Here is a 25,380-nt window from a genome sequence, read left to right as displayed (position 1 = left end):
GAAACGGTTAATGTTTTTAAAACTTTTGACTCAAGTTAAATACACAGTATAAATCAGTGGATGGTTCAGCTTAACACTGACACAGACATTCTGTATTCATTTCAAGCCTTTTAAAAGCTCCAGCTTGATTAACTTCCTGCATTTTTGTGTTGTGTCATTGGAAAGTTGCAGTCACAACTCCATTTCGTTGTGTAACTGATTAACTGTGGTTTAAAGATTTACTGTGCATTGGTTTTAGTCAAATAACTTACTTAAATCACAGCAGATGGTTCCTATTCCCTGTTGTCCCAGGGATCTCTCTTATTTGTCACTCTCTCCTGCACATGCCGGGTAACCATCCCACATGCCAGAGTAACACTTGCTGCCTGTCAGTCTCAACACTTGTCCCGTCACTGCTGTTGGAGACGCGAAGCTTTGTCCAGAGCAGGAGCGAGGAAGAATGACGGCACTCGGTTTCATCGGTGGATAAATTTACACATGCCTACATGTGGCACAGACAGAAATGTAGCTGTACGGTCTGTGATATGTGTGCAAACATGCGGGTCTTTTTTTTCCCCCCGCCCCCAGAGGCTGTCCTAGCTGTCAGTCCCACTCAGTCTGTACGGCTTTGTGAACCGAAGCCTGTAGTGGGAGGAATTCTAGGCAGACACTCAGCCCCACTGAAGTCATTTGGGCAGACCAGACAGGGAGGAACAAAAGCCAGGGTTCAGGAAAACACTTGAGCATGTGCCGCAGTGCGAGCGTGTATGACAGAGCCAATCAGACTCACGGCCGGAGAAGAAGCGGACTGGGACATTAAGTCATCAACTAAGCGGTTGTGGAGTAGGGCAGCGTCTCAGCAGAAGTCATTTCCATCGCTGAGAGTAGTTACCCCTGAAGTTGTGTGATGGATTTATCTGCGTCTGAAATCTGGGTGAGTTGACAGAAAGGAGCTGCCCTCTTTTCTTTTATTTCCCCCCTCTCTGTCACGTCCACAGTGTTTGTGTTTAAGTCCTTCCAGGTGGATGGAGCAGATGGTCTGTAGGTAACCAGCGCTAATTACGCTCTGCCACTGCTGACCTCACCAGATGGGTGGAGGGGAGGGACGAATAGAGAGACGAAAACACAGGAGGCTTTTCCAGAACAAAGTTGCAAAATGTACCTCCTTCAATTTAAAAAAAAAATGTCGCAAGTTTGAGCATGTTTAGTTTCCTCCTGCTTCAGCCTGTTAGAAATCTAGGAGCGCTAATGATTGACTATAGTCTGGGAGTTTTCCAAAAATCCAGTACAAATAATATACTTTGAAAGTTGATATCTTAATTTGAGAACATTGTTAAGAAACATAAACGCGACCTGGCTATTTTGCTTGGTAACATATGACATCAAATATAGAAACAACAACAAAAAAAAAATCAAACAACAGTACTGTTAGTTTGGAATCTCTAAAGCTGTTTCACTCATGAACCACTTCTTAAAAACGCTGTGAATCTTTCTGCCCTTTTGTATATTTACCCTCCATATTTTTGGAGCTAAAAGGAAGTGTGATGCATGGAAGCACATATTGTACTGTAAATAGACCCGTTGCCATGGTGACTGCAGGTTGCCTTTGCCGGCTGATGTCTGCCAATTCAACCACACTGAACTGCTTCTAAATAATGATTATGAATACTAACTAACTAACTAACTAACTAACTAACTAACTAACTAACTAACTAACTAACTAACTAACTAACTATTCTTGAATATCAGGCTTGTTCCTGCATAAAAGAAACGATCCTTCTGTCATTGCAGCATGTTTTGTTTTTCCGTTTAACTTTAAACACGCTGCTTGGACTTGGTGTCTATCAAGTCCAGCTGTTTCCTGGACATGACATTTATTGTGTTTTGAGGCCTAAATGCAGTAGAAGCAAAACCACTTGTGGTTTTTTAATCTCATTTGTAAAAAGTATAGGTTAGAGAACAGTTTATTATCCATGTAAGAAAAGTACTTTCAAGTACAGGGGTTCATTTCAGGCAGCCTATGAGGTGTAGCTGAGTAAAGCCTTGTACACTGGAGAATTACTAACAATAAAAACCGGTTTGGAACAACCTCCAGGTGTTAATGTTAAGAGTGAAACAAAGCTGATGTGAAGCAAGGTGATGTGTCGGTGAAAAAGAACACATGTGCTGTGTCATCAAGTCTTTGCACTCATTCTGTTATGGTGAGAAAATAACCTGCGACTTCGTGCACATCACATACTGCACAGTAACTCCTGTTAACTTGAACTGGTCAGCTGACATTGTGTTCTCTTAACATCACCAAAACTGTTAATACGAAACCAGACCAGTGCTTGTACTTCTTTACTTTTCGTCTTCTTCAGAACAGTTTTTGTCCATCTTTGGAGGCAGCAGTCAGTCTCATGACAGTTTGCTCAAACTGGGTTGTGACTCGGTTATTTCTATTTCCAGGCTGCATGTGCCAAGTTGGCCACAGACGCTAACACATGTATAGCTTTGGCCTCCGGGTGTAAATTTCTTACTATGAGTTTGTCCAGACGAGAAAGAAAATACGTTTGAAAGATGTGCGTCGTATGAAGCCAATTTGCTTTGGGTTATAAAAGTCATTTTTTTCACATAATAGAATGACATTAACCACACCGGTGTAATGCTGAAGTGTAAACTATAGGTTCGCTACGCCCATAAGAAAAGCACACACGCCTATTAAATGCTATTAAGTTCTGACTTTACTGGAGAGAGGTGTGGAATAACAGAGCTCTGTCTCTCAGGGTGGAAGGAGCTGGAAGAGAACTTTGAAACGTGCAGCTGAGCAGATGGTCGTCTTGATGCGTGAGGGGTGTAATTGGGCTTTAGTTGATGGAAGTATTGTGAAGCTCTGTTTGTGAGGCTACCGGGATATTTTTAGAGCTAAACGGTAGGCATGCCCCAAGTGGGGAACAGCTGCATGGGCGTCCGTCGCAATGCCTGTCAGATTAGAGAGCCTACCACTCCTGATAAGAAGGCCTGGATCAGGTCCAAATCCACTCCACCAGGTGGTTCGTGATGACAGAGCCAGACTCCCTCTTACACGCTTCTTCCCAACAGAGGACGAGACGAGCAAGCATGAACCGTCAATTCCAGGGGCTGATGAGAGGAGTTATAGTTTCAAGTTTCAGTAAAAAAGGGTTCTTAGGATGGTTGGAGTGAGCCTTTTATTTTTCAGGTCACTACTAGGTTTAGGTGTCAGCACAGAGCAGGGTGATCCTTCTTTGTCTGCTTTGAGGTAGGTTTACTGAATGGACCATTTCCTTCAGCAGGAATAGAGAGAAAAGTGGAGTGTGTGCTTTAAAAGGGCCAAACTTGGCCTTATTGTCGTGGCCCTTCTGTTGATGTTTTGTGTTCCTTTCCTTGTAGGCCGTCTCTCTCTGAACGGGCAGAAAGCAGTCACCCCGATCCCACTTCTCCCCCACATCCTACATCTGTACACCCTCCCCTGCCTGACCTCCCGCCTCACCTCCAAGACACCTTAGATGCCCGTAGTCTTTCTTCAGAACCACAGGAGAGTTACACACTTGAAGCTCTACCAACCCCACCAGCATCACCCTGCCCTCCTCCTCCTCCACCTCCTCATTCTCCAGGCCGCACATCCCCTTCTGCACCTCCTGAACCCTGCCGCGCCCCAGCAAGGTATGAACATGAACTTTGTGTCATTGTCCAGATGTAGTTTGTTTACCATTAACATTCCCCAATTTTGTCAGATCTCAAAATCTAACGTGAATGTGTGTCTTTGTGTCGTTTACTGCATATTTATTCAGTGCCAGGACCAGTTTCGTTTGCCTGCTTCATGAAAAGTAGCTGCTGCTTCAGCCTCTGAGCCTGGCAGTTGAGGTCAATTTACGGCATTAATTAGACAACTGGCAGACTGACTTACCTTGTGTATCTTGATTCTTGAAGCTCGCAAACAAATGTACACACACACACACACACACACACACACACACACACACACACACACACACACACACACACACACACACACACACACACACACACACACACACACACACACACACACACACACACATACACACACACACACACACACACACACACACACACACACACACACACACACACACACACAAACACACGGTATAGGATCAACAGAGAAGAAAACACTTGTTTAAGGTATGTGCAAGTCAGGGAGAGAGATGGTTGTACGTACAAAGAAAGAAGAAATTGATTAGAGATACAGCACTATATATATCCCAGCGTCAGATAGAGACATATATTTCTCATAGTGTTTTGAGTGTTTTAATAAGACCAATATAATAGCTATAACTAAGACCAATTGAAAGCTATTAAAGTAGGATGTAATGTAAAATCACGAATGTGATGGGATGTAATTTGTGGGACTTCTATCTTTATGACTGTTATCAACAGTATATATGGACAGCATCAATAAGACACAAAAACGTACATCGTATAATGATATTTTGTCCTTTTTAAAATGTTTTCTTTCATGATCAAGAAGAAATACAGTACAGTGGATTTCTTTAGTGGGTTTTGGCGATCCTCACTTAATTTGTCAACTGTTTATGTTGAGTCACTGCAAGTTAAGCCTGCAAGATTTGATCTAATCTGCAACACTCACCAATGTGGCATCATTTTTTGCATATACTTCTCAGTAGGAAAGTGAATAATTGTATATCTTCAAATCCTTTAAAATGAAACTGTGTATAAGTATTTTTTTTAAACATTTCCTTCACAGTGCTGATGATAAATTATATGTCACACTGTTTATAACTTTAGAATTCACATTCTGTGTACATTTTGTCTGTTATGTCAACGATCCATCCTATTATCCCTTCATAAAATGACACTATGACATTGCTATGCACACCCACCACATGAACCGAGAGGAAACTGGATTTGCTAATGTGAACTTAGTGGTTATGGAAACTCAACTGTATCCTATGTAATTGTGGCTTGTAAATGGTGAGTATAGCAAAAGGACAGGGGCCAAATGTAAACAAGCTTATTATGAACACTACATTTTTTGACTTAGCACAAGCAACCCCAGTATAAAGGCTTTCCTGTGTTATGGCTGTTTTTTTTTAACTACTTCAGTGCTGTAGTTTTAATCCACACAACACTCATTTCTATTTCAACAGCCTTTCCGATTGCATTCAAACAAGGACGATGATTATTCCACAAACTTTTCCTCGTGTGATGACACTGAGCATTCTTCTGCAGTCCCTCTCATCTTTGGTGATTTGTTATCAGAGAGAATGACTCAGCCCCTTTGATAGTGCAGCAGTATTTACAACCAGCAGAGGGTGTTTTCTCTTCGCAGAGTCCAGTCATAATGTTTCTCTGCCAGACTGTGGCTGCACTCTGCTGTCTGACTGCAGCAGTCACCTGATGTGCACATGAATGAACACAATCTTTCCAGCACCTCGCTATCACTCTCCATCTGCAACAAACTGCATTATATTTATGCATGGTCCTTCATGTTTGTGAAATATCGTTAACTGTGCTCTATTGGAGCTTAATATTCATGAACGTTTTTCAGAAAGTCCCAGAATTTTGGAATATCAGACATACATTTTGTTGTTTTATTATTTATGATGGCTGAGTGGTTTGCCGTGTATCTGTAGAGAGGAGTGGCATACAGAGTGAAATATGGACTGAAAATTCCTATTGGATCTTAAGAAATGTTCCTGTTTGGATGTTCTGATTATAAGAACTACTTCCTACATCTCAAACAATAAATCATATTTCATGTCAGGTTTGAGTAAATGTTTTATGCAGTTTAAATACCACAATTCAATAATTCTGGATCAGTTATATATTCCCACAATCACACAGACACCCACTAATGCGCCTCACAAAAAGTGTAAACCACAGATTTTGGTTGTCGAGAAGGCTTCTGTTCACTGATGGGTGGATCAAATGAAAACTATTGGAAGGATGACTTGAAGAACAAAATGTGGCAGAAAAAGGTAAACAAGAGGCAAAGATGCAATTATCCAATAAAAATAATTGCTCTTCCTAGTTGGTCCACTGGGGGCTGCACTTGTTTTTAGTAGATATAAAACTGAGACTGCCAAATTCAGCGTGATGCAGCAGTCATACATGGCCACTATTTACAATAGCATCAATCTTGTGAGGGTGTGTTTGTGAAAACATACCAAAAGCTATAAAAGTGTTATAGCCTCAGAAGCAACAGGCTTATGTCAACATGAGTCTTAAAATAATCACTGGGGAGAAGTATTGAAGAATGTTTTCGGTTTTGTAAAATAGTGGCTGAATTAAACTTAACTTTTTCAGAATGTACTTCGAGTTCTTTGCACTAAACAAAGGAAACATTTAGAAGTTGTCACTCAAATGCTATCATGTTATAGGTACTTTCAGATTGTATATTGGCCCCTGTACTAAAATGATTTTGTCCTCCTCATCCGAGACATTAATTATTTTGCTTTCAGTCACATCCGCTTGCCACAAAAATGTGAAATTTTAGTCATCCCCAGAAAATTATGATTTCTTTTTATTCCCCTCTGTTTACTGGCAATAAAATAGATCCCATCATTATAAAAGCAAAACTCCATTGGACCCAGTAAATATATAAAGTAGTGACACTTTGTGATCGCTGACAAAGCCCTCAAAACCACGAAAGTAATTTGTAATCATTTCTTCACTTTCATACCCGCGAGCAATTCAGTTGTTAAAAATTGAAAAATTCTTCTCGCCTATGTTGTGGATCTCAGCATCTCCTTCAGAGTGACCGTGGCTTTGCTTTTTCTCTCAGTAGTTAAACTTCTACACAGCGTGATCTCTGACCTGCCTTATGTGTTCCTTCACAGAGCGGCTGCACAGGTGGACTCTGTTTACTGGTTTGGTGATTTATGAAGGCAGTTGGTTGCACTGGATGTTAGATTATGGGGCGTTGACTACACGTACACTGTTATATTTGAAAACACAATATTCTTTTCACTTCTTAATCAAGTGCTACTTTTTGTTGTCCTGGCACATAAATTCTCATTGAAATATGTTGTAAGTTTGTGGGTGTGGTCTAAAAAATATGTAAAGTGAATGATATGAAAGCTTTTCCATTGTACTTGCAATGAGGACTTCACTATATGTCAAAGACCTTTAAAGATGTAATTATGTATCCATACACCACTCCTGATGCAATATTTAAAAAAAAAAGCCTTATGGCACAGAATCAAAAACACAATTAGGTTTGCTTCACAGCAGCCTGCTGAGCACATTGATGTCGTATGATAATATGCTCAGCCTTCGAGCAGGTTTTACGTGTGTGCAGTGTAATGACCTGAATTTTTCTTGAGTGCCATTATAAATCTTTTAAAAAAAAAGCCGACCCCAGCCATATCTTCCAGTGCCCAAGTTTGTTAAATTTTTTATTTCTTCATTTCCTGCAGTTGAAGCTGAAGTGCAAGGGCTTTAAAAGTGGCCATTCAAAGGAAAGGCAGCTGCTGCAGCCTTTGCTGCCCTACATACATGTATGGAATTTGAGGGGGGGAGTATAGATGGCAATAGCAGTCAATATTTTTTCTTGAACAGGGGTCTGTGGTGGCAAAGGGAGTGGGCAGTGATTTTGCTTGTCCCCCGGGGACACAAAACATCGACCACCAAGCCCATCCGAGACCTGGATCGCGTCAATACTCTTTGTGAGCATCAGTTAATGGATTTCATGTTTACATGCAAACGCTCCTCTTTTCAGCAGTGGTGTTGAATGTGCTGAACCTGTTTTTTTTGTGTGTGTGTAGAAACTGGAAATGTCATCTGGTGCTTTTTGTCCTCATTGATAGACATTTGACACCTGACACCTCGATACACCAACTTTGTAGGATGTTCCATCCTGGAGGCTGAAGTTATTATACAGAGCCTTCGACCGCTCTCTTTCCCAGGAGGAGATAATAGATTTATACCTCTCAAATTTCATTCATGAGTGGGAGATTTGTCAAACGAGTTCTTGCTCTCATTTCCATCCCGCAGGGCAACTTCCCAACAAAGACATACAGTCTTTTGCAAACCGATAAATACAAAATAAGGTAGAGAACAAAACTGGACTCCTCCTGTCTTCAGTGCTGCTCAAAGCTTGATGAGAGAGTCAGTGAATTTGTTTAGCTTCAGCCTGCTGGCCAGCATTGTTAACTGTCCGCCAAGAAAGGCAGTTGTCGATAAGTGAGGTAAGAAAAATGTAGGCAACCTAATTTTATTTATTTATTTTTGCATTTTTATTAATAGAAAATATATTTTTTTAGGGAAATATATATTTCTGTTCTTTTCTGACTTGTGTTGTTCTTGGTGGACCGCCTTTAAGGAAATAACACATTGTCGTTTGGCAGAGTCTATTGTTTACATCAGGCTTCCCTCTGGTTGGCTAAGCTGAGTGCTGGAAGCTTCCATTGTGTGAAAAAGGAGGCACAAAAATGACATTTTCACTATGTGGGGGGGGGGGGGGGGGGGGGGGCTCCTGGCATTCACAAGGTACTCTTATGGTGGGAGGGAGGAAGAGGAGGGACTGACAGAGTGACGGATAAAGCGCCCCTAATTCACAGTGGTTTGGAGGTCTGCTATTGTCTGGCTCTTCTGCATAGTCGCAGTAGCAGACCATAGAAAAGCTGCTCCTCTGTTTAAAGGCACAGGAGCCCAGTGACAGGGGAGAGAGTGGAGGGAAGAAGGGGGAGGAGGCAGCAAGAGCAGCAGTACAGCACAGCGATATCAACAACCAAACAGAGAAGAGGCTGCTCTGACACGCATGGACGAAAGCAAATAAGCAAGATTTGGATTCTTTTTTTTTTCCACACACCAATTTTCTTGGATTCTTGGATTATTCTCTCATTTACATAATTTTTTAAGGGAAGTTTTCTTCAACCTGGCGGTGCATTGTTTTACCATCATATGAGTAGCAAAAAAATGTCCAGCCTGTAGAGAAGCAGAGGAATTAATGTGGAGTGTGGACCCCTGAATCAGCCGATGCTTTGCTCCTGATGCGAGAAGACCTCGCTCATCCTCTGCACTGCAGCACAAGCAAAGCTCAGCCGCCGCTCAGCCCCGGTACAGGCTGTCTGCGTTCACTTCGAGGACCACCGCCGCGCAGGAGAAGGAGCTGTGGGGTTAGCAGGTGGATGTGGAGGGCGGCTGGAGAGGAGGAGCAGGCAGGGGGGGCAGGGGTGGCAGAGCTAGCTGAGGATGGGAGCCAACGAGTCCATGGAGCAAGGAGAGACCCCCTGTCCCTCTCAGGAACACATGTGAGTCTGACTGAACCCGCACGCCCGCTCAGTGGCAGGGCTCGATGGTCTCATACTGTTCAGAGGTTTGAGTGGAGGAGAACAAAAACAACACGGTCGTAATTTATTCAGAGGCTGGAAGGCGGTTTTACTGATTTATTAATGGCTTTTGGATTTTATGATGCAGATTACAGTTACCTGTGATATCCATGATGTTACAATCATTCAAGCTTTGAATCTTTTTTTTTGAGACATTTTTAGCCTTTGCTTGTTTTCGCTATCCAGTACACCTGAGTGTGAACACTTCAGCATTGTTTGCCTTTGTGACGTAAATAGAGATGAGAAAATCTGAGCACGTGCAAATGTGCACCAATGTCCTTTGACTTCCAGTGCAGTGTGAAGCATGAAACATAATACTGCTTCAGGGAATCCTGTGGGAACCCAGAACATAGTACAGAAAGTGACGTTTGGAGGTTGGTGGGGAGATGTTTTGTTCGGTGGAAAGGATGGTGTGTCTGCTGGGATCAGAAGCTGGTGACCGTGTTGAAATAGAACACGCTGTGTGGGGGCGGAGGATAACCCAGGAATTCTGCTTGAGAGAGTTAGAGATTGAGAGAGAGAGAGAGAGAGAGAGAGAGAGAGAGAGAGAGAGAGAGACGGAGCAAGACCGCTCCACTTTTTTGTTTTATTTATATCTCAGACACACGACTACACGAGGGACGAAGAGCCAGGGGAGAAACAATAGAGAGAGTAGAGGAAATGGACTGCATGTTGATGTTGAAATGAATGATTAATAGTAGGATGAATTCAGCTTTTTAACTTAAAGCTCAAAAAAGTGCAGACCTCTGGAGGTTAAAACATTTCAAAAAATATCTGCAGCAAAGAAAAAACACTTTAATACAACGTGTGTTTGTAGTATTGAGGCATAAACTGAGGGTAAAAACAGCATTCCTCCATCTTTTCTCAAAATGTTTACATGAAGCGCCTGTCCATCCATCTATCTCTGAGGTGCTGAAGCTCTGAAGACACTCTGGACAAGTCACCAGTCCATTCCATAGTTAACACAGACCTAATGAATGGCCCATTCGAAGTCAACAGTTATCAACACAAGACATGGATGCATTTGTATTGTGGGACAGCTCGAGAGACTCAGTGGAACAAAACTCACTTGGGCTCAAGAAGAACATGCAAACTCCACCGAGAGGCTCTGCTGGCCGAGAGATTCAAACCAGGAACATTGTTACTATGGACCAGCATTGCGAACCGCAACACTCACATAATGGTCCACTGGGATTTGAATCATTTTCAAATGGCATGATTGTCTATGCTTATTCTCATTTATCCAGGTAGATATGTCAAAGTGTCTCAGACTGTTTTGCCCCTCGTCTAAGTGACTTCATCGATTCTTGTTGCTCCTCTGATTAGGCTGGCAGACATGAACTGATGAAGCCACTCTTATAAGGGCCAGAAGCTCATATAAGAGGCATGATCAAATCCAGTCTACCTGAGTCAACATGTGCTTGGTCTTTTGAGGGGTCAGTTTATGGCTTCTGCATTCCAATAGGTTTTCATCAGTAATCTGAATAAACCTTGAATCTTATTTTATTATCCAAATTTTGAGATTTATTTACCCCAAAACTCAAATCCACCCCCATCCCCCTTATTGACGATCTGTCTTCTTTGCTTCACCCTGATTTGTTCTATTTTAATGTGCCATCTGCTGGCGTCGTCTCAGATTAGGCTACGTGAGGTATTACTCTTTGAGATTATCTCTGTTTGACACCCTTTTGTCTTAATGGTTTTTGTTGTTTTGAGACTGAGTTGTTTCCTTGGACTGAAGAACACTAGAGACTTGTGTTAGAGACCAGCCGAGATAGCAAAGAAAGACAGGTACTGTGTGGCACACGGTGAGCTTCTTTAACATTTCATTTCCTGTAAGAGAAATTATTTGTCGAAAATAAATCTACTGTGAGCGTTTGTCCTGTTTTTAAACATCTACAATCTGCTCACTTGTGACTACATAACATTTTTATTGTTATTACGGAGAAGCTGTTGTATATTGAAAGGGGGATGATCTTGTTTGGTGGGAATGATGTAATACCGCTTCTCTAGACAGTCATTCGCCATGTGTATGAAAGCTCAGGAGCTCCCTCTGTTGGACTCATAATCCCTATTGTTTAGTAGGGAACACACATTTTCCATCAATTCTGAAAAAAAAAGTTGTTTTCACAGACCATGGGAAGATAATGGTCATTTTAAACACATTTCACCCAGGTATCTATTGAATTTACCCCAATTTACTGTACTACTGGGTTTAGTTTGAGGTAAGGGATATCAACAGCATGCATGTTGATTAAAATTAAAGTCATACAAGCAGTCTTTTGCATTGATTTAGTTGCCATAAATACCATGTTTTATCAATGAATTACTGAATCATTGCACCACTTTTCCACCCATTTAAAATCTCCAAATTTCATCGTTATTTTTCTATATTTTCTCTTATGGCCCCTCATATCATACAGTCAAAATACAACCCCAATTCCAATAAGCTTGCCGGGACATGCATGTTGTTAATTACACATAGAAACATGTCATATGTTGACATTGTTATAACAATAGCGACACGTATTAAAAAAATGAATCCACTGCTCTGTTCATGCTTTTCGCTTTTCATTTTTAATTGACTTTTATGTAATATATTGGCATCAATATCTATTGATGCGGTGAGCAGGTAGAAGTTTTTCAAATGCACCAAATAATAACAACAGATCACAAATAAGTCAAAAGTAAGGCACCAATGACTGGTTGAGAGAACTTAACAAAGGGAAGATAGATTTTTGAGAAAATGGGGAATACGCTTGAAACTAATGGTCAAGGATGAGCCTGGTGGAAAGATATTGGTGGCAGTCGGTGCCCAGATGGAGAGGGTTTAAGGACTGTGGCAAGCGAGAGATGATGGAGCGAGTGTGCTGCAGTTAATCCAATCAGGCTAATCACGCAGCTGTTTTGTAGACCAGCAGCTTGCGTCCATTCATGCTTGGCTTTTTCTTCACTTGATCACTTTTCATTCGGTCACATTTTCCTGCTTTCCTCGCTGTAATATCAATGGGTTACCTATCTGGATTTGCAGGTTGCAGCATGTTGATCGTGACGCGGTTTTTGGTTTGTGTGTCAGTGACCATACTTCTTCCTGTCCCCAGTGGCTGGTTAGAGTACGCCCTCCAGCTCTATCAAAGCTGTTTAGACTCTTGGATTTGGCTGGAAGCAGAGACTTGTCTGGCTGTCTGAAAAGCAGCGTCTCCTTGCCTCGTGCTGCATCGTCTCTGTCTCCAGGCAATCTTCTCAGCCTGTGAGTGGCTCCCACTCTCTTTGTCTCTGTTCGCCCTCATGCCATGACTGTTCATCCTATTTGATATTTTTTTGGGGGCTACAAGGTAACACCAGATGCAAACGGTGTGATTGCATTATTGCACGTTTATTGGGTGACAATACAAGGAGAAAATCATTGTGTGTGTGTGTGTGTGTGTGTGTGTGTGTGTGTGTGTGTGTGTGTGTGTGTGTGTGTGTGTGTGTGTGTGTGTGTGTGTGTGTGTGTGTGTGTGTGTGTGTGTGTGTTAGTTGGACTGTGCACCTCGCCACCGTAGTAGAGCATATGGTGGGAAATAACCTCCAGTTGCCATAGAAACACAATACTTGCAGTTGCATGACAAATGTACTCTGCAAGGACATAAACTGAACAATGAAGGGAGTCTTAATTGCTTTGTAGGCTTTTATTTTTATTCATTCTCAAACAGGTGGCATTGGAATGCTGTTTCTATAATTATAACAATTTACAAATAGCTGAATGGTATATAAAAGATTGCTTATTTGGTTTCTTGCATGTACTCTATGTAAATGGCTTCTGTCCTTGGCTCTTAATGTGTCACTTGCAATTTGATTGTGGTTAACACGGATTGATCCAGATGGATTACTAGGCAGACCAGCTTGATCCTGCTGGGATGCACCGGTCTCCAGCTCTCTTATTGGCCATGTGCTGTCTCATACATGGTGTCACTGCACCTTCACAGGATTAATGCAGAGATAGTAAGTGATAAACAGCATATAAAGAGCAAAACCCTTAAAATGTTATGTTTTATTTGAAATCCAATGTGTTTTTTAGTGTAGTCATTACACATTTCACATTACAATGCCAGTGAAAATATATTGTCACTTGTATGTTATTGCCTCGATGTGACCCAGGGGATAGTGAAGAAACTGACCATGACAGCAAAAGTGTTTCACTCTTCATTTGGATCTAGTTTCTAATCCAAGCCACTCTCTGACAAAGGACCCCCACAGGATGCAAAGTACAGCTTCGTGATGATGGATGTCTAACATTTTATATATTTTTATTCTCGAGAGATGGATTCACTGAATAGGAAAACACTAGCTTGATATAGTATACATAAAATATGTTGAAGTGTAGTAAATGATGAGGATGGGCTTCATCAGGTGTGGCTCGGCTGGTGGGTAGCAACCTTGCTTTTGTGTGGAAACAGCAAAGAATCTAATGAGGGAGAGAAAAGAAGGGGGGGGGGGGTGTTGAGCAAACGACTGCGAGAGAGGGAGAGAGGGAGAGAGGGAGCGAGACGGACCACTGTACTGCAGGAGGTGGGCTTCTGCAGGCAGTCTCAGTTAGATTGGGAGACATTATTTGCTACTGGGGAGGAGTGGCGACGGGCTGATGTGGCTACACATGACAAAGAGGTGCAACGTTTAACGCCTGTAGATGGGAAACAAAGACATTTGGATATTGGACTGTAGAAAATAAAGAGGCGAGATAGAGGAACGATTAGATCCGACAGTCTTTGTCAGATAATTCCGAGGACGCCTACCTGTGTGCGTGGCAGTATCATCGTGGTGCGGAGAGGTGCAGCCCACCGGCAGCCATGGCAGTGAGTGCGTGGCAGGCTCTGTCTCCGTTGCAGTGGGCTCGCTGGGGCTGGGACTCACTACTGGGAGGGGCAGGAGATGGAAACAGCCCAGACTCGGATCCAGCTCTTGGGCTCCTCCGGCATCTGTCCTCGGGCTCACGTCATGAAAGCATGATCAGAGCTTCTGGGGGACCGGTCAGACAGAGGTGAGACAGGGTGGGAGGCTGGGCCCACGGTCATGCATTGATCCAAGCTTTGTGCTTGGCAGCCTGGGTGTGTTACTGGCTTTGCTTGCAGATGTATTTGTGTATTGAATATAGGGAAGGAGGAAGAATCAATATTGCTTTTGCTTAGACCGGCAAGACATTTTATTGGTTGTCATTGTCTTGCAGAAATCAGTCAATTCTCACTATTTGGCTCAATGATTTCCTCAGGCAGTGCTGTCTGATTTATTGCACTAATATCTTTAGATGTTGAGGTGTTATGAAGTGCATGAGTGTTTTCTTGGGTGTTTTGATGGGGGCAGTGCTGTGTCTCAGGTGGATCTTTATTTACTATATGTATCACCTCAGTGGATTCAGCATTTTCTGTAGTCATCAAAGTCTACAAGCAATGAAACAAAACCCTTTTTTTTTTCTTTTTTTTTTTTTTCAAACAACCCTGGCAAAGATGTTTTGTATTTACATAGCATATTACTGTTATGGATCACTTCTATGAACACCTCCTTGAAAACTAATCATGTCTTTGTATCTGATGGCGCTCGTCTCACTCGATATTAGTGAATATTAATGCCGACAATCCTGATGCAGTCAGTAAAATCCTTCCAGTTTGAGGGATATTGGAGTGATTCACAGTAGCCCCTCGGTGTGTATGTCCTTATCTTTTGTTATAGGAGCTCAGATTCAGATGGAGCCTTTGAGACCCCTGAATCCACAACCCCTGTGAAAGCTGTTTCCCCCATTGAGCCCCAGAAAGAACTACTATCTGATATCAAAGGTATAGTACAAGAATTATTCCAGGATCTTTGCCAAGTTCTTATTCACATCCATAGTTTGTGACACTATTGCTAGAAAGTAGATTTAACAATCAGTATTGCTGCACCACCTAGTGGAGGAGGTAGCACTTCACATCAGCACATTTTTTCAAAGTGATAATGTTCAGTGAATAGAACAGAGACTTTTGGGATGTTTAATTGACAGGACCTCAAGCTTTCTCTTTCATCTGGGTCTTTTTTCACATTTGTCTCACCTACTCTCAACTACCTTAAGGGATTATTTATATCACACTCATCATTGAATGTGTATATATCTCCATTTTTAACTGCTGCCCCTGATCACAGACAGAGCAGTTAAAAATGCAATGATCCATTTTGACTTATTTGTGAGTTTATTTACCTTTGTACAAGCAGAAATCTTGATGCAACATTTTGTCTCTCTCGCTCCATTTCTACAGTTGCAGAAGCCTTGGTTAGTGATCCTTCCTCTGATTTAACCCCAGCTCGTCCAACTTGTCGTTCTCCATCCATTGCTTTTGATGAGGACAAGCCCATTGCTGCCAGTGGCACATATAACATTGAATATGTCAGTCCAGATTCAGCAAATCACACGCTCACTCGTTCTCTCAGCCTCCAGGGCGGAGAATTAGATAGTTCTGTCTTGTTGGACGGATCAGCATCCGGAGGTTTCCGTCCACATTCTGAGTCCTTTAGTGTCGGCACTGAAAGTGCCCCTGGGACACTTCGCAGACCCAAAAAAGTTCGTCCTGGGTCTGTGAAGAAAAAGCCCCTCCTTAGACAGAACTCTAACCCAGAGAGTCCGAGGCCAGCTTCATCGAGCAGTACCCCAGAAATCAATAAGCGGGCCAAGCCCCAAACTGCCAGCCCTCTTCAGGCTCCCGAGGAACCAGAAGTAGGCTCTGCAACACCGAGCCCAGGAGGAACCCTTCGAAAAACCAGGAAGAGCCGTGTTGAAACTCCTCCTCCTCTGCCAGAGGAGACCATCCCTACCAGCCAAGAGGAGAAGCCTGTAGTACCTGCCTTACCCTTGTGTCATGAGGAGACCCCTCTCCCTGGCACGCTAACTGGCACTGACGAATCCCCCATCCCTCCTAACGCCTCCTACAAATGGGATCCAGACAATTTTGAGAACATTGACCCTTTTAACACTGGAGGAAGTAAGATTGCTAACTCTCCTGTCCTAGGCCGTAAAGGTCCTGTATGTGCCCCGATCTCCGCCCGTCCAGAGAGCCCTCCAGTCCCTGCTGTTGAACTGCAACAGCCGAGTCTCCCAGCTCTTCCTAAAGAGCCGATAACTAACCCTGAAGAGCAACCTATACTACCCAAGCGTCAACCCGTAAGACTGGAGTTTGACTACTCAGAGGAGAGCTGTGAGGCATCTCAGCAGGCCTCTCCTCCAGTCAAGAAAGTGGGCAAGAAGCCTAGTGCCAAGATGCCTCTGAGAAAACCAAAACTGGGACTGAAAAAGGTGCCTCCAGCACAGACGGAGCGGCTGGACAACAACACTCCTGTAACCCAAAATGGCAATGAAGATGAAATCCCAGTCTCTAAAGCAAATTATAACTTTGAGTCTGACAAATGGGAAGATCCAAACTTCAACCCATTCTCATCAAAGAAAGGGATCTCCAATTCCCCCAAACTGTCCAGGCCATCCTACAGCTTTGACCCCAATAACTTTGATGACTCAATAGACCCTTTCAAATCCTCCAACACCATGACCAATTCCCCTCCTAAGACCTCTGCCTCATTTGAACTGACATCCAATGACTTTGAGAATGAAAACGATAATGACAACATTGGGGAGCTGGAGGATCAAAACCAGAACAAACCTGCCAAAAAGAAGAAAACTCCTATCAAATCGTAAGTTTACATGTTATTTCAAGAAACATACATGTACAGACACACTCCTTTTCGGAACCTATGTGGGAATGTCTGTTAGGATTTTGTGTCTGTCTGTGTTTGTTCCTGTTTCTATCGTCTGGTCTGCCAGTGTCCTCTGTCTGTCTCTCTGTCACCCGTTTCTGTGTATTCTCATATGTCACAGGAAGTCCAGGGGTGTGTCCTCTCTATGTTGTTTGTTGTAAGTACAGGGACAACACAGCCATCAATCCTATTTCATTCCATTAAATCCACACGGCTACCGTCAAAGCAGCATGTTGTCCCTCCTCCTATTAACACAAACATCACACTGGTTTTAAACAAACAAATCCATTTAAGTGTTGAATCCTCTCAATTCTAACTGTTTGCAGTTCTCTGTCATATACGGTGTAATCTGAGCTGTCTTTCTGCTGCAATGCATACTTGGGTAGCTGATATTTAGGTGAGAGATGTAAACATAATTGTGAAAAGAATCGACAAGCAGGATGGACATTGTGCAATATTACGTCTTGTTTTGGTGTGACCAGCTTTCTAAAAGGTTTTAACTTGAGCAACTGAAGTCAGTGTAACAGTGCTCAGATTGCTTGGACTATGGATGAGTCACGGGAAACAACACTTTGAAATGTATTACTGTGTTTCTACTTTGGGCAGTCTCACTCCAGTGCTGTTATTTATTTCTAATTCTATACATGAACATTGAAAAACTGTGAAGTAACAATTAATCTGCAATAATACGTCATTTTTACATTATAACGTTGAACCCTTCATCAGCATTTTCAACAACACTTGTACTCAGAATCTATAACATTTGTCTCAATAAAAAGTCAGAGCATCATAACAAATCAATCATTAACCTTCACTATTCAGTAATAACTAAACATCCAGCACTCATCACAGACATTTTACATTATTTTTTTTATCAGAGCCATGCACATTAAGTAGTATGATACACATATGATACACATATGGCGAAGTTGCCAGTATTCTACAAAACTAGATGTCCTTGGATTCTTCATTTTGCACAATAAATTCCTATCAATATGTAGTTCAGGATACCCAGGATCCGCATTAAATCTCACATAGAGTTCTGTGTTGAAGGACTCCAAAACTTGATGACTGATTTTTTTTCCCCCCAATCAGTAATACTTTCAGAGTGAAGCGATCACCAAAGAAATCACCATCATCCGATCCATCGCAGGTATGCGATTCTTTTTATTACTGTTTTCCCTCTTTGCTATATCGATTTTGTTTCACTGTATTTCAAAGTCTCCCACCTGCCGTGTGTTCCAGGATGCGCCTGCTGCAGACGAGCCAAACTCCCTCCACTCACAGGATGACCACGCCACAGACGAGGAGAAGCTGGCCTCCTCCACCGGTCAGAAGTGGGCAGCCCTTCACAATGTGGATACAGAGTTGAATTCGGACCAACAAGACTTCCCTCAGCCATGCGATCTAACGTCCTTCGTCAATGAGAACAGTCTTCCTCAGGAAACTCCAGGTGAGTCATAAACTCTCCGAATCTTTGTCCAAATAACAGCGAGTAGACATCAAATCATACCACGGACGAGTGAGGCTCAGGAGAAATTTAAAGATCGAATCCTAATTTACACCAGTCGGCCAGGCTGCTTTTTCTTCATAAGGCAACATTATTGATTTTTTTCTTTTTATAGTGGCATAAGCCCACTGGCCCAGTTCTCTGTTGATCTCTGACCTCCAGAAGAGCCACCTCTACCCAGAGGCTGTATGGCTCAACCCATCTGGGTCAGATATGAATCGAAAGACAGGCAGCTCTGGCCCAGCCGCTGAGCCCATCAGAACTCAACTAAACACTGGATAAATGTCTCTCCTGAATTTTTCTTGTACATAATACCTTATTTTTTTTCCATTTTACTTTAGAGCAAGACTATGAAATCGAGTACATGGAGAAGATAGGATCTGCTTCCCCAGTAAGTATTTGAACTGAGAGTTCGATTTACTATTTGTTAAATGTGGTATTTATTATTTTATTTCATACCTCTAATAAGTTTGTGATCAACAAAAACATGGAAACATTTATTTTGTTTGTCTCATAGCCCCTGTCTGTGAAGAAGCCGTCTTTGTACTTGAATTTGGACTCAGTGTCTGACAACTTAACCAAAACTACATGTGCCCATGGATCTGAGCCGAGCTCTCCCTGCACAGGGTAAAACATACATCTCTGCTTCTTATTTTCAGCATTTTTCAGAAGATGTGTAGCTTTTGTTCAGTATTACATGTGTATACGAACGTGCTGGTCTCTATCTTATTCTCTGACAGTTTAAAACTACAGTGACTCTGATAGGACAATACATAATACATTCTGCCATGTGTTCTTTAACACTCTCATTCATCGTGTGCAGTATATAACATGTCACACCCTGTTCTCTTCTCCCTCGATGGCTGGTTTTCTCAATCCATGCAGGAGTTTTGAGGAGATGGAGGCCCAGATCACAGCAAGTATGAAGACACCGGTGCTGAGCTCCCGGCCTGGTCCTGAGGGCTCGACGGGGGAAAAGAGCCGGAAGAGGGAAAGCGAGGCGCTCAGTCGAACACAGAGCACAGAGAGAGACGAGCAGGTGAGATGAGACTGTTTTTAAAAAAAAGATGAAAACAGTGAGTAGCTTTCAAATCTGTGTACAGTAACTATCATTTCTGGGGATTTTTTTTTTCAATTTTTATTTTGTTACATTCACGTCATAATGTTGTTTTGCCACACGAGGGTGACAGAGAGCCACACATGCTTTATCTGAGGCAATGACTCAGCTTTCCAGCATGAACACCATCGGTTAGGGTGATTTTCATTAAAGCCACGTCCCAGACAACAAATAGGGAGTTCTCCCCATTAGTACCCAGCTTTAAATCAGTCAATCTGCTCCCAATGCTGCCACTCAAAACACTCAGCGCTTTGCCATGCTGTCCCCTGCCCTCCTCCCCGTCCTCCACCTGTACTCCCCCTGGTGCCCTTGTAGCCCTCTAGCCAGATCCACACAGAGGCCCCTGCTCCAGCCCCAGCCATGCCCCTGTTAGACAGGCTGTCTGAAAGCGATGACCCCCTGCAGTACCTGGAGCCTGACCTGGCCGAGACCAACCCCTCAGCATTCGCCCAAAAGCTACAGGTGTGTTCACAGACCACACGTGACTGCTCTTGGTTATGGTAGTCTTTTTGTGGCTTTGATATGTGACTATGTGCGTGTGTGTTGTCGTACAAACTTAATTTCCATGTGTTAACGTTATCACATCCTGCCTTTTCATTTGACATTTTTTCCCTGCTCCTCCTTCGGTTGCAGTTTTTTAGCTTGCTTACTAGAAAAAGATTAATGAGTCAGACAAATGTAAACAGGGTCAAGTGTGCGTGCTCAACTCAAGTTTTTATGTTTCCCTTTGCTCTTTCATCCTTGGGCCGCATCCCTCCTCTCCCTTCCCCTGAAAAATTCTGGCCCAAATGTGTGTGGCCAAGGAGGAGCTGGTGCTTGCTGCCTTGAGGATAGAGGCTCTGCAGGTAGCCAAAAGCATCTCTCAGTGCCCTTCCCTCTCCACTGTAACCCCCAAGGTACTGCGCTGAGTTAGCCTGCACCTGCTGTGTATGAGGGTATGTCTGTATGAGAAAAGACGCAACTTGAATGAATGATCATGGAAATGCAGGTGTGTGTGTGTGTGTGTGTGTGTGTGTGTGTGTGTGTGTGTGTGTGTGTGTGTGTGTGTGTGTGTGTGTGTGTGTGTGTGTGTGTGTGTGTGTGTGCGTGCATGAGTGTGTCTCAGCCTGCTTACTCTTCCCCTTAATCACACTATTTTGAGTGTGACTCTGAAACCCATGGCCTTATCAACCAGGTGGCTGTACCGCTTACACCCACAGACAGTCACTCTTGCTTCCCCACATATCAAATCTCTAACATGGCTTTATTCCTTCCAGCTGCCACTCCGACTAGCAGCAAGTCCCTAGAGAGGGTGACTCCCTGGGGACACAGTGGTGTGGCTTCTTATAGTCCCTTGCCTTTTTTATGCATGTTGAGAAACATGCATGTTTTTTCTGTTCATGACAGGCTTACATCAGCATGAATGTGACTGGGAATATCTCGTACAAGATGGAGTATTAGCCGCTGAGAAGACACACCTAAGTTACTCCTCCATATGCACCGATGTTGTGCCTCCAAGTGTTTTGAATACCCAGTCACATTCTTGTTTTGTGATTTGGTCCTTTTTTGCCGACTAACAGCACTAACAAACAGCTACAGGTGGTCCAGGATTCGGTTTGAGTAAAATCGGGGAATTTGCTGGATGAAAGAAGAGGAGGTGAAATGTCAAGTCGATGGGGATTTTTAGAACTTAGGGCAGCGCAGGGCAGGTACATTCCAACCCTGTTCCCTTTCATGTCTTATACTCTCCTACACATTTCACAGTCTCGACTCAAGAAACCCAGCACCCGGCGGTGGAATATCAACGGTTCCCCCTTATTAAAAGTAAGAGTGACAGTTCGAGTGAAACCCCCGTGGTCCGATCCTGTCCTAATTCACCTACCGCCCAGTCCAAGTATTTGGTCATTAACACTTGTCATTGTGTCCAACACTCTGCAGCAAATCTTTCTATGAGAAAAAGAGTCAAACCAATGACCTAAAACACTACCAGTTTTTGTACAGTGAAATAAATAAAATTACTTTATTTTTCTATACTTTTTGCCCAGTTTGGATGGAGATGCCTTGTTTATACAGCTGATATTTACCTTTTACCCAGTTGGACTGCCGAGGCAGAAGCATTGTCCAAATACTAAGAGGCTGCGCTGTATACTTTACCTCCAGTAGATCCAAGAAACCCAAGATTCATTTGTGTCTAGTAAAGCAGTACTTAGTACCCTGTGAGCGCGTTATGTTCTCGGTAGTTAAATCTAGTTTCCCTTTTGTCATCTCCCAATCACTTGTTTCTTTGTTTTAAAGTCTTTGTATGCAAAATTTGGGTTTGTTTCGTTTTTTTACTTTAAGCCTGCCTAATCCGATGTGCCCTTTTCAGTTTTTCTTATGAATATACAAGAAACCTATTTACATGTCGGAAATACATTATGACTTACTCATCTGAGTGGGTGGGTGTTGATCAGGTTTAACAGTTTTTATTAATACACTTCCCACCTCGTGAAACACCTTCAAGCGTTTTTTTTTTCTTTTTTTGAGAGTTTGAATCGTGCATTGTGTATCTGGCTCGACTTTTGTAAGACAAACATAAAGGAGAAGAACAAAACACTCAATTCCAGGCTCGTTTTAAAAGTAGATTTTCTACAAATCTATATTTTGTTATGCCAACAATTCCCCTACAAGTGGAATTAAGATGCTTTTTATTTGACATGTCCAGAGGGAGTCACTGTTATCGCCCCAGGTCCAGAGCTCTGTATTTATCCATTTAATGTTTCTGTTTGTGTCAGACTAAATATGAAAGGCATTCATGGCTACCTGAATGCGACTAGTCCTCACATTCAGCAGAATAAGCGATTTATTGCTGGAGCCAAACCAAACACTTAACTCTCTTTTCCACGTATTAGTAGATCTCCTTCTTCTTGTCCACTGTGAGCCTCCAGCGTTTCCCCAAATCCTCCTGTAATCCAGCTCTACCAAGGATGACTAAATCCCTTTCAGAGCAGACATTCAGGGGACCAAAAGTGGTACCAGAACAAGGATTGGTTTTGCATTTTGGAAAGATGTTTTATGCAAGGATTAACAATTTTTTTTTGTATAGTTTGGGGTCTAAACAGCCAGGAGGACACAGTAATGTATTTGTCAGTGTAGTGGGATACACAAAGTAGTATGAGTTAATGTTTTAAGGTGCATTTGAATGTTCCATGTAGTATGAATCCCCAAGTTTAATCTAAAAAGTCACATCAGATCAAATGTATTGGTAAAATATAGATATTTTTTTAAATTAAGGCAAATTTTAACATAAACTTTGTTTTATTTTTTTGCATTTAACATACATAAACTTTATGTATTTATTTATGATGCATCCGAAATTGAACACATCTGATAAACTGTATTATGAACCCTAGATTCTGAAGCCTAAAGACGCCAACTGCATTTTGGGATATTTGAAATTGCTCTATGGTACGTTGATCATATTTCAGTGCACCATGTGAGAATATCAAACTCGGTTTCACTATGATGAGCACCCAAAAGATTATTTTAATACAACAGAAGCTGGGGTCAACCATATAAGTGTATTCATTCATTCATTCATTCATTCATTTATTCATTCTAGAATAAAACAAATGTCTGCTTGTGAATATTAACAGAAAACATCTTTACTGGTTTTGTATAAAATGAAAATGTTGGGAAACATAGACATAGGTCCCAGTTTATTGAAAGATACTAATCACAACAGGTAAGACCAGTTTTGTGACATGCTCTGACATTGCTGCCCCCCACCCCCCACCCCGATCTTCCCTCTAATGTGTACTATCAGCTGCTCCTCTCTGCATTGCCTGGCCCCGACTTCATTACAGCTACTGCAATGAGCAGGTGATCATGACCGCTCAGCTGGGGGCAGCATCAGCCAGTCACATGGCTAATACTGTGGCAATGAAGACTGTTTCATCCAATCATGTGGCGGCTGACCAAGTCTTCAGGAACATCACTGGCTTGCCTCATTTACATATTGATTTTGCTGTGTGGTACATTTCGATACACTTCAATGCTGCCTTGTGGTTTGGTTCAGGATTCCTGTTGACAATGCACGTGTGAGCCCGAGGGTGAGGGTCTCCCATGAGCAGCTTTATCTGGTTTGTGACGGGCTATGTTTCCATTCCTGTCCCTCTTGTTCCTTGGTTCCTGGAAGCAGCACAGAGACGTGTCATCTTCTGTAGAGAATGCCGTATCCAAGAACTCCCTGTATGCCAGGACCGCCACCACCACCACCAACTACATAGAGGCGGAGAGCCCTCATCTACCCAGAGAGCTGGACCATTCGTTGGGCATCGCGCGAGAAGAGGTGCCTCTAAAATGTTTCTTTACATTCAGATACGAAGTTAAGTTCAGCAACTTATGCTTAATTTTCTCACTATTCTCAGATTGTCTCAAAGGAGAAAGAAGTGTTGGAGTGGCAGAGGAAGTATGAAAGCAGCCGTCAGGAGGTGGTAGAGATGAGGTAAGAAAACACACCGTTTGTGCTTCTCATTCTCATCCCTCCGGTGTCACTTCCACACACTCTGCCGCTGAGGCGTGAGATCTTCTGGTGTTTTGGGGAAATAATAAGAGTGTTTGTGACACCATGTGCCACCCGTTATCAGTATTTAACCCGCTGATCAGTTTAACGTGCTTAAACTGCCACTCAAAGCCATGGTTGGGAGCCGGTTAAGGAGCTCCATCTAAGTCTTACTATCGCCACACCTTGGTGGTGCAGGAGAGAAGAATATAATTGGTTGAAATTGTATACGTCAATTTTACAGCGGAAACATTATTAACGAAATGAGGGAACATAAGAAAATGTCTCAAGCTTAGAGTTGCTGTCATTTGGATTAGACAGTCTCACGGCTCACAACAGGCTTTAACTCCAATTGTTCTCAGATGATCAATTCAGGTTCGACCAAAAGCTCCTAATTGGAGTCCAGGGAAATAGAGAGAGATGCAGCCTTACTCTCTGTCAGCAGGTGGTGGGTGTGAGTCCAGCTGGCCCCCTCTCAGTATGGATAAGACAGAGCTTACTTCATTTGACTGATTGGACTGTGGATAAGGAGGGGCTAAGAGGCTAAGTGGGAGGCATGGCTAATCAATCCTCTTACATTTAGCAACCTGATTTTACTAAAACAAAGCCTTCTGTTTGGTCCCGTTGGCCTTTTGATTGGAGTCTGGGGAAACTTCTGAAGACAAGACTTGAATGAAGAGAGGAAATACAAAGCTAAACACTGTTTAGAGTATCTATCCTCCACAAGAAGTCTTGACAAATAGTTTTTTTTTTATTAGAAGTTTGAGCCCCATTTAAAGAGTGTATGTATTTGAATACAATGTCAATACACTGGTTGGTGTAAGGATCACATGTCAGGTTACCTCCATGTAGTTCACTTATATGGATGGGCACGCACACACACACACACACACACACACACACACACACACACACACACACACACACACACACACACACACACACACACACACACACACACACACACACACACACACACACACAAACACACACACACCATGCTGATGTAACCCCAGAACCACATATTGAACATTCACTGTTTGTCCTCCATAGGAGAATTGTTTCAGAGTACGAGAAGACCATTTCCCAGATGATTGGTGAGTTCGTCTTTAAATTCTTCTCCTGTGAAGTGTTGATTTTAGCACATAGTAATTTAATTTACCAG

General features: G+C 42.6%; 1 protein-coding gene across 2 annotated transcripts in view; it reads left to right on the top strand.

The window, feature by feature from the left end:
* The window catches only part of tacc2 (transforming, acidic coiled-coil containing protein 2), a 48,174-nt gene that overhangs the window by 19,453 nt on the left and 3,341 nt on the right, over positions 1 to 25,380 (top strand). The window contains exons 4-16 of one of the 2 annotated variants that reach the window (XM_080481285.1): positions 3,370 to 3,642; positions 15,021 to 15,124; positions 15,581 to 17,003; positions 18,162 to 18,219; positions 18,312 to 18,519; positions 18,918 to 18,967; positions 19,094 to 19,203; positions 19,462 to 19,615; positions 20,009 to 20,155; positions 20,497 to 20,589; positions 23,853 to 24,002; positions 24,082 to 24,158; positions 25,269 to 25,312. In XM_080481285.1, coding sequence (XP_080337411.1) covers positions 3,370 to 3,642; positions 15,021 to 15,124; positions 15,581 to 17,003; positions 18,162 to 18,219; positions 18,312 to 18,519; positions 18,918 to 18,967; positions 19,094 to 19,203; positions 19,462 to 19,615; positions 20,009 to 20,155; positions 20,497 to 20,589; positions 23,853 to 24,002; positions 24,082 to 24,158; positions 25,269 to 25,312 — 2,891 coding nt within the window. The remainder of the gene's footprint in view (positions 1 to 3,369; positions 3,643 to 15,020; positions 15,125 to 15,580; positions 17,004 to 18,161; positions 18,220 to 18,311; positions 18,520 to 18,917; positions 18,968 to 19,093; positions 19,204 to 19,461; positions 19,616 to 20,008; positions 20,156 to 20,496; positions 20,590 to 23,852; positions 24,003 to 24,081; positions 24,159 to 25,268; positions 25,313 to 25,380) is intronic. The other variant, XM_080481286.1, reaches the window with a different exon arrangement.

The sequence above is a fragment of the Lipophrys pholis genome, assembly GCF_963383615.2.
Source record: "Lipophrys pholis genome assembly, chromosome: 15".
NCBI lineage: Eukaryota > Metazoa > Chordata > Actinopteri > Blenniiformes > Blenniidae > Lipophrys > Lipophrys pholis.
Note: the sequence above shows the minus strand (reverse complement) of the source record. Positions and strands in the feature narration are given on the sequence as shown.